The 18,246-nt window shown below is 36.5% G+C and overlaps 1 protein-coding gene across 2 annotated transcripts in view; it reads left to right on the forward strand.

Annotated features, from left to right (window-relative positions):
* PARD3B (par-3 family cell polarity regulator beta) overlaps positions 1 to 18,246 on the forward strand; it is a 431,776-nt gene that overhangs the window by 184,757 nt on the left and 228,773 nt on the right. For both annotated transcript variants that reach the window (XM_074829348.1, XM_074829347.1), the window contains exons 5-7: positions 1,483 to 1,574; positions 11,754 to 11,840; positions 15,346 to 15,471. In XM_074829348.1, coding sequence (XP_074685449.1) covers positions 1,483 to 1,574; positions 11,754 to 11,840; positions 15,346 to 15,471 — 305 coding nt within the window. The remainder of the gene's footprint in view (positions 1 to 1,482; positions 1,575 to 11,753; positions 11,841 to 15,345; positions 15,472 to 18,246) is intronic.

Here is an 18,246-nt window from a genome sequence, read left to right on the forward strand (position 1 = left end):
CTAGAAGTTGTTTTCCTGATTTATGAGGTTAGTATGGAATATGCTTCATATAGCAAGAATTGCTTCTTGACATGTGGTTCCACTGTGAGAAGTAATCGGAAGAGATGGCACATACTCAGTACACGGTTTTTAAAATAGTTCTTCCATTAGTGACAGAAGTTCGCTTTCGGTGAGCTATATTGGTCTTGCAGTGGAAGCCAAGTCTGTTGGTTTGTGCTCTGGTTAACACACAAGGAGAATCGCTACCAATATTATAGGTTCGAAAGCAGTGTGTGAACCAAAAGGGGATCCAACTTGATTTATAGTACAAGGTTTGCTTGCAAGGCTGGTCATGATTCTTTTTTAAAACACAAAGCAGCTCACTCTTGCCCCCAACTCTCTTGATACTTATAAACTGAAAATAAGTTCTACAAATCTCTGAGGGACTAAAACCACCAAACCTTTAAAGCCATTTTTCTGAGTAGAGCCATCTTTTGAGAGAAATTGGACGTTTTAATATACAGGGTAGAACCTTTATTGAAAATTAAATTACCTATCTAGTTGGCTTTGTTCTTTGGAATTAATTTATAACATTGCTACCTTTTTCCTTGAGACAACTTGATATGGCAAGTATATACATTGGAAAACTGTACCACTGCAACAACAAAAAATAGTTATTAACTTCAGGCTTTATCTAGTTAAGATCAAGCTCTAAATTGAATTCTTTTAGTGTGTGGACAGCTGAAGATTTATGTCTTCCAGCTACATTCCTGTTGCAGAGTTGGCAGAAGTGACCTCTCCAAAGAAGGCCTTTGTTACGGATTTTGCTCTGTTTACAGTATTGCCATAAGGGTCACAATGAAGTACAGTACATTAAAGCTAATATATCACCTGCTGACAGTGGTCTTATCTCATTGGTACCTCTTTCCCTCTCCCAGTATGAAAAAAATGCAAACATTAAGTCTAAGGATCACAGAAAAAAAGTTAAATAATAGTTTTCAAGAGCTTTAACATTAATGTCAGGTCCCTGTGTGAACTGTATTTTTGTGCTGGCCAAATGGTTATATAATTTCTTTTTCTGTGAAGTTACTGTGAAAATATGGCTTTACCAGATAAATGCTACTAAGGGATAGAGCAGAAAAAAAGCCATTTGTTTTATCCAAGGTCTGTGTAATCTACTGCGAGAAAGGAGGTTAGCTCAGGATGGGAAAGTGGCATTCAGGTTAGATAGGCAGATAAGGAAGCAGTACCACGAGCTTCTCCAGTGGAAGCATGGTGGGTCTGGTGTGAGGAGCAGGATTTTAGATACCCTCCTGTTTCTCTGAATGCTGTCACTTATGCTACATACAGAATGGGTCTTTCAGTCCTCACTGTCAGTGAGATGTTGTTACTTATGTCTTGTTTTGCCTTCCAAATGCTGACTAAAAAATATAAATACAGCTATTGTTCTGTATGCATAAATATGTACATAGTTTCAAAATATGCTTTGAAATCTCTCAACAGGGTGCTTCCCAGGTATCCTTTCAGGATGGGGAGATAAACCTCACTGGACCCACAGAACTGTTGCTGGCTCAGAGGGCCCGGCTCCCTGTCAGGTAGGAACATCTTCTGTTCAGTGCTGACTCAAGCGTGGTTTATCAACACGCAAGACAGGACTGACCTCTCATTCCAGCTGCACCTGTGAATCTGCATTGGGCTCATGATCATCATGATCTCTTCCTCTTAGTCCCTTTCCCATCCTAAAACTGTACTCAACTGACATACTGAAGCACATATTTGCGCATGACAGTCTTTTAACCTCATTGATGAATATGAATGATTTTATTGTGGTGCTTGTAGTATAAAGCTAAGGGGGAAATATGCTACTGTGTATACTCTGGTTTTGCTTTCTACTCAGTCCTGCAAGTATTTCATGCCTTAAGGTAGAGGATGTTCTTAAGTAGTATATTATATCTCAATAAATAAAAAGTCAGCTGAATCCTAAAATGATCTTTTTCAGTTAAAATGTCACCTCTGTTTTTGAGTGGTAAGGTTATTACTTTGCTATATCCTGTAGCAGATTTTATAACTATCTTTATACGCTGTGAAAACTATAGCCAGTATTTCCAATATTTCCCTCTGCATTGCCTCACTAGAGTAGTCAGATGGAATGCATCCTTTTCTTCTCTTCATTTATAACAAACCAGAGATGGCCAGTGCTGTTATAACTGAAGGAAGTATTGGTCACATTGATCGTTTGGGAAATAAATTTTATTTTGACCAGTCTAAATTTGGGGTAAAACTTAGGTAAATATATAATCTACGTTGGAACCCAGTACAGTAAAATTTGAGAGCTGCATAGCTGAAACAAGAGGAAACTAGATGTTCTCAAGAGGTTTAATAATGAGCTTTGGGGTTTATTGTTTCTGAAATCTCAGGGAAAATTCTAAATGGCCGAAATGAAATGAATAAAATCATTTTGCAGATTACATTTGTTACACTAAAATTAAGAAGGCAGGCTGCAATACAGTGTCACAGAGTAGGTCAGTCAGATCCTCAGTTGTGGTAATAGAAGATTTGACCTGGCAAATTTAGAGCAAAAGGCTTCCATGCTGCTATTCTCCTGTCCCACCATAAGCTTAAATTCCAGTTTTGACTGGTGGCTGATTCACGTTGTGCTGAAGTCATCTTTTTGAGCAGGCAAAGGAATTCAGTCCTTTGTCCAGTATGTAGTGTTTGTTGCAGAACTGTAGTGGTATCATAGCACATTGTATAATGAAATTAAGAGGTGTTATATGGCAAACTTCTGTGTGACAGCTAAAATGTCAAAAATCAATTTATTTCGATTTTGATGATAGCAAATAATAATTTGCTATAATTCTGCAGTTTATAGTTATTTGTCAAAACAGTATAAAATCAAACCCATAAAATACACATTAATCTTAGAGCACTTATTCTCACAAACACCAGAGAAAAAAACGAGTGTTAATATTCCTATTTTACCAACATGAGGTTTGGGAAAGAGGCATGAAGTTATATACCCAAAGCCTATGGGGAAGTTTGCAAGAGCAGGGACTCTTAACTGTGGTGGTCTTATGGGCCACACCAGGATTTGGTAGAAGGATCGCCTTTCCTTTTAGAGCATGTCAAAAATTAGTCACTTCCATGCGAGAGAGTTAATTTCTTAGTTTTCCTTGTTCTTTGAGTCATCATTTAATTTCTTTTATGGGAGATTCTTTCATCTTGGTAAGGTTGTGCTTTTCAACTCATCTGTCTGCAATTTTCCTCCTTTTGGAGGCCTTCTTGTCACCTGCTTTGTATGCCATTTTGTAGTTTCTTCTCTTGCCTGCTGGTACTGATACATATTTTTATAATGGTCTCATCATGAAAAGGAACTGGAGTAGTGTCCTTCCAGCTTTCTCTGCAACTGCCAGGCCTCTAAGTTACACACTAGCTGATTGGTGTTCATCATGCAGGTATAGAACTTAGTCAGTTTGGTTGCTAATGCTTATTTTCTGTTTATGGAATGCTGCTAAAGACTTCTACAGCTTGTCTCACCTGGGGTAATTTTATGCATCACCAAATACATGCACTTATTTGTCTCTTGATCCATTAATTTGTAATGGGGATTAATCAAGTTCTGTGCATGCTATGCTCGTATTTACTGTTGTACTTACGCTTTTACTAGGGTGTTTTAGATCATCTAAGTCCTCTTAGGTATTTTCTGAGAGCTTATTATTGTTTATTGAGTTAAACGAGTCATTGCTTGCCTTTGAGATTCTTCAGAAGAAGGTTGCCATACTCATTTGCTTTTAATCTTCATAACCTGATTTCCAGTGTGGCCATTGAAAATGCTGACAATGAGAAAGACTTCTGTAAGATTTTTCAGAGATACCCAGTTTTCTGAAATGGCCAGGTCTTTTCTGGCATGTCACAAAACAGTTAATAATAAACCTAGATTTCTGTAACTCTCATAGGATTTTTGCTGAATTCTGCAAACTGTCTTGACAGAGGAGTATGGAAGGAAAAGTGATAAAGAATCTAGATTGTGGCCCACTCAGTTGATGCCTGAGCATCAAAGTGTTGAACAGACAGGGAGCAGAGAGAAAGCTGGCCAGAACAAGGCATTGCCAAGAACCTTTCTGCATTGGTTGTAATTTTCTTTGAAATAAAATGAGTTGTCTTAATCTGGATTGAGATTGATGCATTAAGGAGAAGCATTGGCCAAAGAAAAAAACAACCAAAAACAAAAATAAAGAGAAAGTAGCAGTATTTCCTGTGTCCTGAGGAGATTTTTAAAAACACTGTTTTGCCTGCAAGTGTTGAGGTGGGTAATAAGGATTTTTTCCTCAAAATTGTGAATCATATTCAAGTATTTGTAATATATTCCAATTTCTTCAAACACAGAACTTAAGAGGAATTCAGAACACATTATTTTGTAAAGCAAAGTTTGTTGTTATATCTGTGAAATTCACTGGAATTTCAAAAGTCAAAGAATTTAAATTTTAAGGCAATGATTTTGATTCTTGTACAGCTTTCTCCTTAAAGACAAAGATGTTTTTTTAAACTGTTTTTCCAGAAGTTTTTTCATTAGGAGTAATAGGTTTATAATGTAACTAGTCACTAGAGACCATCTGTCTATCTTACTGATATCTTAATTTGATTGAATAAGAGGAAAGAAGGTTTTATTAATAATATTAAATAAAACCCCTGTTTTTTCCACAGGTAGTAAAACTAGCACCTTAATATCTAATTTGACTCCTTTTACACTGTTCTTTCTGAAAGAAAGTATTATTCTGATTTGTGTAGGTATCTCTCTTCTGTATTTCAAAGATGTTAGGGCCATGATACCTTAAGCCTTCATTTAAATAAGCCATGTTAAGTTAAGCAATGTTAATAATAAAGCTGATATTTCAGCCTAATTGTGAGCTATTCCATGCTATGGAAGAAAGAAAAGCACTATTGTCACTGATGCTCTCACTAGAATATATTCCTTCCTGTCACTGACTTTGGTAATCATTATGACCTGTAGCACTTAAGCAAAATAGCAGCTAGTCACCTGAGAAAATTATCTGAGCCTTCTCATCAGTGCTCCAACCTGTCTGAGGTCAGTGTCCCTTCCCTAACTACAGCCAATAATGGGTATTTCAGAGGGAAGTGGAAAAAAAGAATACCATGATTAATATTTTATGATTATGAAGCCTAGTCAGTTGAAGTTAAAGGCTTCAGACTTGGCTTGTTTTATATTTCTCATTCAAGTAGAAAAACTGTTCCATTTGAAGCAAATCAGTTCATTGATTTAAGTAGGTAAAATTAGTTGCACGTTGGGTAAATGAAATGAGTGGCAATGTGGAGGATTTTTAGCTCCTCTATTCAGAAGCTAATAGGAAGTAAGTTTTTTTGCTTGGATTCTCTTAAAACATTTCACTGTAGAAGTACAGGGAAACTTTTCAGGACTGTATCCCTCAGGAGTCTGAAAATTTTAATTTGACCTTTTGAGAGTTGAACTTTGCTAGAAGAGAGACTTGAAATACTGGGTCATTGGCACGTTTTTTAATGGAATAAATAAAGACAGGACTAATGACAATCCTCTTGTAATTTCTGAAGTTGGATTTTTTCTTTATTTGCTAGTAAAGATGACGTTCAGAGTAAGGGAAGCCAAACTAGTGCCATCAGTATATAAAATTTGGTATTTTTTCCTTGCCTTCCCTTCATGTTCAGGACTAGGACTGGAAGATTTTTAAAGTAACAGCAGGGTCTTGATACTCTACAGAAGTCAGGTAGAAATTTGTCACAACCTTTAACGTTTAATCCCTTAGCATACTATACATAGAAGTACTGATTTTGAAAATGTTGCTTTTCTTTTCTTAGTAAAAATGACCATGTTAAGGAGCAGTAAACACTAATCTGTTTGAAAGTGGATGTTTAGTTTAATAGCAGCGGATTAGTTGGAACTCAAAGGGTAATTTATGCATAGATAATTCGTTACATGTTTTCATTATGTTCTGTTTTGCTGTCTTCCATCTTCTTTTTAGCAGAGGTCAGGGTCAGTTCCTTGGATTAAGCACTGTAGATACATAATTAAAGTGTAACTGCAGCATTTTTTCCTTCTCTGTATCTTTTTGTTTTTAACCTACTGTGTCTTTCATTAGGTTAACAACACAGAATTGGAACAACTTGACTTAAAGAAAAAAGCCTACAAAAACCTGGTGCCTGCAGGCTGTCTGGTTTCTCTCTAGACAGTTAATCTTGTGAGAATTTACTAATTCTAGTGGGGGAAAAAAATCTGGATTACAGTAGCATCTTTACTAGATTAACGCATTTTAGTTAGGAGAGGGTGATTTGTTACCTTTTCAAACCCGAAACTGGAAGATTCTGTCATTATTTCATAGAAAATATTTAAACTTTGTGGATGGTTTGTTTAGTTTTGTGTAGGATGGAGCAGCTGAAATGTGCCTGTCTCCATCTAAAAGAGAGTGAGCAGTTTCCTTAACTGTGCCTGGAAAGCTCTTTCTTGACTGCATGTTCAGTTGCTTTCTCATTTCCTTGTAGGGTGCTCTCCATCCCTATTTAGATATTGCACAGATTTTCATCGTTTGAGTGTATTCACACTCTTTAGCTCCTCTTCTTCAGGGCTTTCATGACATTTTCATCAGAGCTTTTGAGCATCTAGTTTAAAAGAGGGAAGGTAAAATGTGGAAAAGGGGTAGGAGGTGGGTGGGAAGTGTGTTATCTGACGGCTTTAGTTGAGCTGTCTAGTCTGGAAGCCTCTCTGGAAGAATGGGTACAAATGCTTTTTATTACCATCAGCAACTGTACTGTTTTAATATGCAAAAGTGGTACATGGACAGAGTCATCACCCTCTTTACTTGGATAAATCAGTGCATGCTTCATCTTTAAAACTCCCTTTAGAAACTTGACGTCACCTGTAAGCCTGTGCTCTCTACCAGATGTCAGCACCCCTTGTTAATGGATGCTCTCCTCCCCTGGAATGGCAGCCTTGGCTGGTGGGGCTGGAGGCGCAAGTGAAGAACAAGCTATGAAGTGCAGCTTAATAACTTCACCTGTGAGCTCTCTGCATCTGAGTGACATTTCCTTTGCCTTTTGCTTGGCTGTGGTCAATAAAAATGCCACAAAGCATGTTCAGAATATCAGCTGTGCTTTTCTGTTTGCAAGGGAAACATTGACATCTTGCGCTAAGAGATTTTTTTCAGATACAGCAGCTTACTGTACCTTTGCTTAAAAACATATGAGGAATTCAATGATCTATTCAAAGGTTTTTGCTTCATCGTGTGCCTGGGTTGAAGACTTACGTGCAAGTGTTGAATAAGACTAAAATAGAAAAAGAATATGCCATTGGAATGATAAATACTTGATCTGTGTTTACTCAGGCAGTAGATTCTTGTGATATACACATGATGACAAGTTTTGCCCCGTAACCCATGCAGAAAGCAGATTTTTCCAAGGTACTCTCTTCACTATGTTGCAAAACAATTAATCTGCTTTAGGCTGCTCCTGCTGCATTCTCTGAGAGAAATCCTACCAAGATTCTGCTAGTGTTTGTAACTGGAGAAGGTCAGAGCACCTTAGTGAGCCAGGTCCTGCTGCAAAACTCCAAAACATTTATTTCTGGAGAGAGGTCCCTTTTAAGCGTTGGTGTGTTCAGTGGTTGAGATTGGTTCTTTAGTATTACTGGATAGTTTGCAGAGAAGCTTTCAACTAACAGATCTTTTTCCCATTGCATAACTGACAAACTGGTAATTCTTGATATGGTTTTCAGGAGAGGGAGCTATAGTATTCGACAGCAAGGACACTGCCAATTTGAAGATGAGACTGATTTATCACTGAATATGCACTGCTGAATGTGCAGCACTTCATTTAAATTTTGCTTTCCATGTTACAAATGGGCTGCTGTGCACGCTCACCACACATGTGTACATCTCTCTCTCTCTCTCTCTGCTAAACTGTACTCATCAACATTTTTAATAATATGCATGGCAAGCCTTCCTGACAAATGTGATAGACTGTAAAGAATCTGGCAGAAATCAATAAATATCAAGCAACGAAGAATTTAAATAGTAAATGATGACAGCTCATTCAGGTTAAAAATCAATAGTACAGTTTGAATGTGGTCTTGGATACCACAATCAGGTCATGCTAGGCAGGTGTTCTCCCTTCACTGAGACCTCTGAGACACCTTTAGTGCAGCAAGGAGAAGGGAGATGCCAGCATGCATTTGAAGAAGCCTGAGTGCTGTGTTTCTAGTTGGGCTGGACCCTGCAGTTCTGATAAATTTCACTGAGATAAATGTTTTTCAAAGGTTCACTTATTTTGATTGCTGTGACAATATATCTGTATGTATTCCATCAAAATTGGGTTGCAAACTTAGCAAGGACAGTATTTTCTGAAGTAGGAGCTCTGTCTGCTCCTTGAAGAACAACGCAGGAGATACTAGCAGTGTAGCACACTGAGGCACCTTCTGTGCATTGCTCACCAATGCTCCAGCCTCCCATCCCCAGCTAGCAATTAGACTCCAGGTCTTTTATACTGACTTTGATAGGCCAGATTTGTTTTTTCTTTTACTGCAAAATGCATTTAAGATGTATAGGGGAGATTTGAAATAGGAGTAAGTGACTAGTAGGTTACTAACTTCTGGAATTTAATTTTTTCCTATTTTGGGGGTTAGTTTGTTTTTTAAATGTGTGGAATATTGCAGAAAATCCATAAATTACCCTCTCTGTTGTCAATATTACAGCTATCAACCAGCAGTGGAAAGTCATTCTACATTCTCCCTCTTCTTTCAGTTTTTTAACTTGACTTTATCAAACTGAGGAGTCCCAGCACCTTGGTGTCCCTTGTGCCTGTGTAGTTTAGTAATTAGTATTCTTAAAGTTCATCCTGTTTAGGATCCCATTCAGCCATGCCCTATTCCTGAATACTCTCTCCAGTATAGTGTAAACTGTAAGCCAGTGTGGAATAGTAAGTACACTGCTGGAATTCAGCTGTTCTTGTGGGCGGATTAAACCTGGTGAAAGATGGACAGCATGAGTGAATGATGTCAAATTTTTCTGAGTCTCTAATCTTTGAGGTTCCTAAACAAAAAAACCCTCAAATCCCGGATATCCTGCTTTTTAATTTTTTTGACTGTCAGGCTTTCATAGGTATAATGTAACAATAATATGTCCTCAAAGATCTGTTGAAGTTGTTGGGAAGGGCTCTTATTTTGGATATTTAGTGCTTTAGTACATCCATAACTTTTAGGATGTGCCACAGTGTTTTTAAAAATAATACACAATATACATGTGAGCTATTTGTTTTCAGAAAGAAACCTATTTTTCTTAGTGTGTAGACTTCATGTTAGATTTTAAAATAATCTTCTATGTTTTCTTTGGCTTTGAGCCTTCTTATAACTGTAAGTGCATTGATTTAATATGACAGCTAACCTGTCTATCGTGATAGCACTCAAAAAAAAAAAATTCCTGCTCTGTTTTACAGTTGCTTAGGAAGACAGCTCTTCCCTGGAGTACTTAAGCAGCACAGGGTTATCTGGGGACAACTGTAACTTATTTAAATTTTCCCTGTACAAATGAAAGCCCATTCGCTACTTCTGATTTTCTGGATCTATAGGACTTGGTTACTTAATTTGCTTGTAGGTTTTGATTCTGTAGTAGCTCAAAAGACAATAAAAGTAGCCCTTTAAATTTTTTTTTTTCTGTCTCTTAGAGAATTGGAGGAAGTAAAAGATGGAACTGAAAGAAGAGTTAATTTCCTGTGCATGCTTTTTTGAGTTTTTGGTAACCACCCTGATCAGCTTCTCTGACCAGTTTCACTAGAAAAAAATGCTTTTTTAAAAAAATTACAGGAAGATTTTGTCAGGATTTCCCTGTTTGATTCATGAAGAGAGGAGAATACAGGAAATAAAAAATCAGGAAATAGAAATGCCTGTTGATTTTGCCTGTGTCATAAATACAGTAACATGAAAAGCTGTTACATTGGGATCAGGGATGGTTTGTTGTTCAGGGTCTGTCCATTTCGTTTTTATGGAATATAAATTCATTCCAGTGTCAGCCTTTTTGGAAGAATAATTTATAAAAAAACCCTCCCCAAAACTCCCAACAAACCAACCCTCTCCCCCCTGCCCCAACTCCAAAACCAGAAGAAAGTTATATAAACTTATTTTCCAGTCTTATTCCGTATTTAGCTGACCAAGCCAAGAATTGTATCTACGGCAAGTTGCTTCCAATTAATCATTATGCAACTGGATATAGGTTCATAACAAAAAAAAAAAAAAACAAAACCAAACCAAAAAACCAAAACTCTTACATTATTAGGAAGCAACTCCAGAATTTGTCTAAAATCATTTGCAGTAACTGTCCTTGTGAGATGGTTTAGCTGTGATGTGGTTTTATGTTGTGTCTAATCTGGTGTAACCGTGTTGCCACTTCAAGGGTAGTCACAGATTCCTCCCTTACACCTGTGCATTTCTGATGATTCTTGCATCAAATCAAAGGATGGTAAGACCATGGGTCAGTGAGATCAGTCAGCTGATCCCGGAGGAAGTTGTTGTGCAAGGAAAAAAATGATTTGGGGTGGGGGAGTGGGGTGGTGTGAAAGAGTTGGCTTGTTCATCTTTCTCATCTTGCAAACATGCACTCTCTAGATCTGTTGCATGCTTTTTGGAGAATGGTCAGAAGTTTTTTTCTCAACAGCAGCCTTCTCTTGCATCAGTTAGACCAAGTCTTTAACTCATGGCAATATACAAAGTGGCCATTTGGTTCAGTTTTACATGTTCTGTAAATGCTACAGGATTGACACACAAGTGTAGAGCTTCTTATAGCTTGAATACATTAAGGTGTTCTAATGTAAATGGAAATCCCCAGTAGTTGTCCACCGGCCACTAATCCTGAGTGTTGATCATGTTCAGTACAATCTGAGGGGATGGGATGTTAGAGAAGATGTGGACTAGTACAGAAAAAAGGAATGTGATCTGCTAGAATATAGACCTTAGTCATGTCTCTTTTTTTTTTTTTTCCTTTTTTTGAAAAAAGCAACATTCTAGCCAATTCAAGTACCTTCCTTTTCAAATTATGATCACCCAGAATAGAGTTAAGGTCACTGTAAGGCTAGCAGCATAAAATACTCAATAGGAAATGAAACGGTACGTAGCCATGAAACAGCAAAAATCTGTCAGAGATAATATAGTGGGTTTTGATAATTGTGTTTGAGGAAGGAAACTTCCTAATAAAATAAGCTGAGTTGCACTTTTGATTACAATTTGTGTTGTTCTTTGTTCGTCAGTGAGGTGGTATGCAACCGAGGGCAGAAATCAAGATATTTAAACATGATTTTACTAATTTCCTTATTGGCTTGATGTTTTTAATGTGTGAAATTCATGTTTATAATGTGTCCACATGGGGAAATTGACTAAAACAGCTCATGTGGAGCTTAAATTAAGAGCACATAGAATAACCTTTTTTAATACTTTTTTTTATGATGAAGTCTCTCCTGATTTAAAAGCTTATTCTTTAATATTCTGGTTAGTTTACTTAAGGGTTGACTTAGGAAAATGTCTAGTACTTGGTGTCTTTCCCTTTCAAAGTACACAAATGCTAATCTAAAAAAACTAAAGAATTTGATAGCCATTTTACATTTTGTCGTATTTTTATATATTAGTGAGCTCCGAGTTGAATATTTTTTCTATCCTTTCTGTTATCTGATCAATCAGGAATTTGTTTTTAACATAGACAATTCTGTGAGGAAGCATATAAGATGTGTTTCCCTGTGCTCTTTTCTAGTGAAATGACAAAAACAGTGGAGATTTCTGGGGAAGGTGGACCCTTGGGAATACATGTAGTGCCCTTTTTTTCATCTTTGAGTGGAAGGTAAGATATTTCCTGCATTGCTCAAGAAGTATATTAATGAAAGGATTTCAGTTGTGGTTCTCTTAAAATACCTATTTAACCATAGGGAAAAGAAATGCTTAAAAGAAAATTGGTCTATGACACTGTTTTTCCATTACCAAAATATTTACTAGTCTAAGTTACCTATGAGACAATGCCAACCCCTTTGTTCATATATGTCCTTTTAATTACCTCTGGTTTTATCCTCTGAATGGTAAACTAGACTTTCTGTAAAATAATATAACACTGACGGTATGGGGTCTAGGGGGTTGGTTTTTGTGGTTTTGGGCTGGTTTTGTGGTTGTGGGGTTTGGTTTTGGCGGGGGGGGGGGGTGTTTATTGTTTTGTTTTGGTGGTTGGTTTTTTTTTTTGCAGTTGGGTTTCTCTGGATAGAGGCCCTTCCTTAGTGACATATCAGACAAAAAAAGTAAAAAAAATTGCTTGCCTGGTCATGCCTCATATTTTTCAAGCCACCTTTCAGATTTGATTGTATAGCATTTATAAAATGTGCACTATACCATGAACTTTTCTTTGTCACAATACAATTACTTTAATTATAAATGATTTAACATAGTCTCTTGAGATCACAAAAGCCTATTATACCAGTGTGCTCATATTGATGTACTGTAGTTAAGACTGTGTCAGCATTTTCATTATAACTGTTTTCCAAGCTATGTAACTCAGATGTAAAAAAAATTTTTTTTTTTTAAATTCTAGGCTGATATTTGACATACAGAGGCTTAGCCAGAGAGTTAATTTGACACTGGCAGCCCTGAATAAGAGATGGGAACTTGCCAGTGCCATATATGACACTACAGTAAAAAGTCTGCCTGTAACACAAAGACAATTACTGCAAAAGTAAACATTGTCAAATTCTTAAGTGTTTCTTGTCAACTTTCATGTAGGGCAGAGAATGTGAAGAGTTAAATTGCCTTGTAAAGGTCTGTGTGTGTAAATGTTTTCTTGGCAAGATCTGAGTTTGTGTGGACCCAAATTCATCCAGAAAGTTTTATTTGCCAAAAGGGGAAATAGATGTCCACCTGCTGCCTGGAAAAATGTTGCCACTGCTCAAGAAGAAAGTTGGTCTTCGATGGGAACTGTAGGAGTTTTGAATTGTGTCCTTGGCTTTGCAGGCTGTCTGTTTGTCTTGAGAAAGGCACTTGTGTTTGTTACCCCATCATGAAATGCAGACAATAGTTCTTTGTTATAGGCATGCCATAAATGTTGTAGTGTGTACACTGTATTTCCAGATCATTAGGTAAAAAATGCAATGAAATTGCAAGCTATTAAAATCAGTAATTATTGTGACTGTAATACAGTTCTGTACTGAAGTATCACTGTTGGGTGCAGCTTTTAAAGACCTCCATGAAGAAAGAGTTCCTTCGTCTACATTGCATACATGTTTTTATGTCCTTATTTACAAATGCTTTTGGGGATCCCTTGGAGCAAAGGGGCTTTTGACAGATGGACTACTTGTTTAGACAGTTGTCTTGAAATTTTAATGACCCTTGGCAGAACTATACTGTTATCTTTGTAAAAGCACTAGAGTCACTTAAATCATTTGTCCCTCTTATTTAATCAAGCTTGAGACTACTGTATAAATTTTAACTCCTCATAACATGCGAAGGTACAGAAGAACATCTTTTATTTCTATTAATGACAAGGTACAATTTATGGGGGCACCCTGGCCATGACTTGATCTGGTATTTCAGTTGTAAAGTTATCTTCTAATAAGGTAGCGCTGCCTTTAGCCTAGTGTTGCTGTAGAGCAAAATTTTTCTAGAGGTAGTTAGAACATTGTATTAATTTACAAAATCTTACAAAATACAGGAACTACAAAACTAATGCAAATAATTTTTCCCTTTTCTTTTGCACTTAGATATCATTAAAAAAGGAAATTAAAATTTAATAGTGCATTAAAATAATGGTAGAATTGAGGCTGTGGTGAAAAGTAATGGAGCAGTGAATTTAAGCTGCCACAGCATACGTAACTCAAGCCACTCAGGTACTACAATACACACAAGAAGTTTCAGACAAGTGGGCAGTCCTGTTGCATTATATGGATGAAACATCTAAGCACAACAGGATTAGTGAGCAACCAACTTAATTTGTAATTTCTTTTATTTCTCTACTTTTATTGATTTGCATCTTAAAGTAATTATATTTCATTAGTTCTTAGGATTTAGGTTTTTGATTGCCACTGATTGGGTGTTTGTCATCAATAGGGCTGCAGCTCCTCAACACCACTGGCCCTTTGAATCCTTCAGTGAAGGGTAACACAGGTTGCAAGAGAATCTTTATGCAATAGATTAAGTTATTTTTTTCTGTTATATGTTTTGAAGAAGTAATATTTGGTAGGAACCAAGTTTTCACTTAAAGTACATTGATATGACATAAATATAAATTTTTTAATGTTACACAGTAAATCTAAAATCAGATGCATGGTGAATATATTATTTGAAATAGTTAATGATGTGCTGTGTATCTGTTGAATGGACTTAAATACAAGGGGCAGTCATGAAGCTGAGAAAGAATACAAGACTTCTGTTTTGTGATTGGAGTGCTGGCACATTGTAAATTGCACATTAATATTTTATGGAGTATAACCAATAGAAAATGGTTTCTAAAGGTCATCTGTCTTTGCTGCTGATGTGGTATGGAAATTTAGCGGATAAAACTAGATTAAAAAAGGTTTTCATAAACACACAATTGTCAGGTTTTTTGGACATTATACTGGTATCATTGGATATATCTATGTTGAGTTGTAGTCTGCAATACAGAGATGCTCCAGGTAGGTCAGAAATACCTTAGCACTCCCAGCAGAGCTAGCCACACTGGAATTTTGCACCATGCACACTTGTTCACTTAACACAATATCAGAAGTTTCTGTGCTGCACCTCAGTTTTCAATTTGCACATAATCTGGTAACAGCCAATTTAGGTTTTGATGTTCTGATGCTCTCCTGCTGCATGAATAAATAGTATTGCTGTCATGTATGAAAACAAGAGGCTCTGGCAACGGAAGTTTCAGAGACTTTTCAGATGTAGAAATAGTGGTTATTTTTTATTTTATTCTAATTCCTGTTTATTATAGTCAAGTTAGAAAATTACTTTTAATCTATTTGTGCTTTTCTTTGGAGCAAGGTGTTCTTAGTGGCAGAAAAATATTGCATGAGCTACATTCAAATTTTTAATTGGATGAGGAGATCTAGGTCTTTTCCTCTGTTTCTCCAAGTATGACTTACAGGACTTAATGCTTCCTGAAGTTCTAGCAAGTAGTATAGTCCAGCAATTTTTCTTGATGTTTCATGCAATCCCTTTTCTTTCAATTAAAAAATGAGCTGGAAATCCTTTCTCTGGGTTAAGCACTTCATAATGATCTCCTCTATCTCATGTTATACACAGTAGAGATTAATACCTATTTTTAGTTGCTATAAATTCATACCAGCAGAATAAGGATAGTTTTGGGGTTTTTTTTTGCCTTTTAGGATGCTGGGACTCTTCATCCGTGGTATTGAAGAAAATAGCAGATCTAGGCGTGATGGGCTTTTCCATGAAAATGAATGCATTGTGAAGATTAACCACGTGGACCTTACAGATAAAACCTTTGCACAGTAAGTGCTGGTTTACTGATTCTTTTAACTAGTCAGGATTTTATACAATGCTGTGTGTATTAAGTGATTCATGCAAAGGCATTAATATTTATTTCAGATAAAATGCCTGTAAAATTGATACCTGGCAGAAACTTTCTAATTTTCTTTCTGAAACCTCCAAATAAGGTGAAATTTGAGGAGACGAATCTTCTTGTAGTCTTAGTGAACTTATTGTGCTTACTTAATTTAAATAGCATCAAGTTTTTTAATAGTTATCTTCACTTTCTAATTCTTCTGGGTTTTTTTCCATGTTTTCTTTGTAGTTTTTCCTCATAAGACCTTCAGAATGAGTCAGCATCACAGCATGTTTTTTAATGTTCTTTTGCAAATGAAGTAAGATTTTTGTGCTGCAGCATTTTAAGCATTTAATTTTTTAAAAAATACTAGTACTGTCAAACTATGATTAGTTTAGCTAAATGGTAAGTCTCACCTCTTATGACTTTTATTAAAAAAATGTTGACATTTATTATCTATCTCAAATTACTTTAAGTAACAGGTTGCTTTGATCAGCTGTGAATTAATGTGACATTGTTTCACAAAAGAATAGCCTCTCAAATTTCACAGATATATGCTGTAGTAATTAAATAGTAATTTGGTTTTACTTTTAATCCATATGTTTAGACAGCTGAGTGACTGTTTATAATATAACAAAAATCTATTGAGATCTCAAGGGAGTTGAGGCTTAACTTTCTAAACAGTAAGCCAAATGTTCAAGGTTTCTAGGCTGAAATCAAATATGTAATTTCACTGTTAGGGATAAATATTTGCAAAATAGGTTTTCATAAAACCAGTGTAGTTCCGTAGGGTAGGTATTACCTTGTTTCTGAGGCTGGGTTTTTTGCCTCCTGATCGTTTTTCACGTTACTGCTTTCTGCATATTTGGTGGTAAATGTATTCTGTTGTGATATAGTTCATGCTATTCTCTTACACCTATGAAAAGTTCCTACATAATATACCAACTTTATCAGAACATAAGTGTTGGTATCATATTAAAATGTTCATTGCCTCACCTGTGAAATTTTGTAATTAATCTCAAATGAGATTTTTCCTGAATCAAAACCTCTCTTTTCAAAATTGTATGTGATCTTTTCTTTACAAATTTCTTGTCTCTTTTGTGTTCTCTTCAGAATGTAACTAGAGCGCCAGAGGCTTTAACCCATGAGATGTATGTGGAGTGGAGGACTCTGCATACTTTTCCGTAAGGTTGCTAGGATTTGGGACAGTTAGAAATATTGCAGTAAACTTTCCAGTTTTCTGTCAGGCTTTTCTTCAAAATCAGAAATGCAGAACATTTCACTTCAAGTTTGTGTAAAGTTTTGGGATTTGGAAGGGATATTTACAAAGACAATTGTTAGTTTAGAGAGGCCAGTTTTGTTAGATGATATCTCTGTCATTGGCAGAGCTAAAGAAGTGACTAAAAGGGTGATTAAGTGCAGAGCCTAATTTAGTTGGTCTAAGTCACCTTATGTTAAAATAGCACGTAGTGTGGTTGCAGTGACGTTGGATCTGAGGAGGAAAACTGTGGGCAGTGAGGACTCAACATCCATCTGAGGACTGGGGAGAGTATTTTGGACAAGCTCTAGCCTGGTCCCTTATCCTGTTACATTGTTCTGCTGGATTGCTTTCCAGAATAGCCTTCTGTATCATCTCTCTTCCCTGGCTGTTGAGAATGGCTAAAGAAAACAGCTTTCCAGGTTGAAACTAATCTCAGTGGATATGCCTTTTAGTTTTCATCTGGTATGACATAACTGTACTAACCTGACAGAAGTCCAAGTTACAGAATGCAGTAATTGTAATGGATGTGATGAAGTATTGTCCCAATGACTATTGACCCACAAATAGTCATCAGATTCTCTTTTGAGAGGAAAATCTGTTTGCTAGTTTCAAATTGACATTTCTTCATAACCCTTGTAAAAGCTGTTTTAACACTTAGCAGAGACTGTTACATACTGTCTCTTTCTGTTTTCAGCAGAGACTTTCTAGTATTGCTCCTGATGATTGCTGCTTGTGCAGCTGTAATAGCAGCCTACTTTCTGTATTCCCATGTTTATAATAGTTCTATATATTGGGACTGTTGGTCTGTTTTTTCATTTGCTGTTAATCTATTCAATTATGTTCTGTTGTGTTGCAGTTTCTAGCACCTCTTTTAATTGACTCCCTTATTTCTTTAAAGTATGCATTTGGGGTCTCAAGAAATGTAAATTTCTCCATTATTTTTTCTCTTTGAAGTGCAGCCAGTTATTTTGCCCCTGAAGACTGCATTTAGGCTTTCCCATGAGATGTCTTGCATTATTTCCACTGGTTTTTTGTTTGAAAGAGATCTTATATTTTCTCTTTCATATATTTAAAATATTCATCTCCCCAAACTTAGTAAATTACCTTGTAACATATGACAAAGTGGCTACTTGCAAGGATGAAGACGGGGTGTGAAGAAAACCTGGTTAAGACATTGCATCCTTATGCTGGGAGCATGCCATGGTTTCTACGATCAGGGTAAGGTCTGTCCTTGAAAACCTTCACAAGCTACATACAGGTGAGCAGGTAACCTAAACCCCTGCAGACACGGTGGAACAGTCCTGTTACAGTTCTGAAACCTAACCCTTGAGGGTGATGCTAGAAGAATCTCTTCCTACAACACTCTTCTTGCTACCTTTCTTTTCCAAGGTTGAGGTTTCTTTTCTGGCAGTGTCTCCTGTCAGTGAACGTGGTTATTCTGACTCTTGGTGCACATACACT

This window comes from Strix aluco, chromosome 6 (genome assembly GCF_031877795.1).
Source record: "Strix aluco isolate bStrAlu1 chromosome 6, bStrAlu1.hap1, whole genome shotgun sequence".
NCBI lineage: Eukaryota > Metazoa > Chordata > Aves > Strigiformes > Strigidae > Strix > Strix aluco.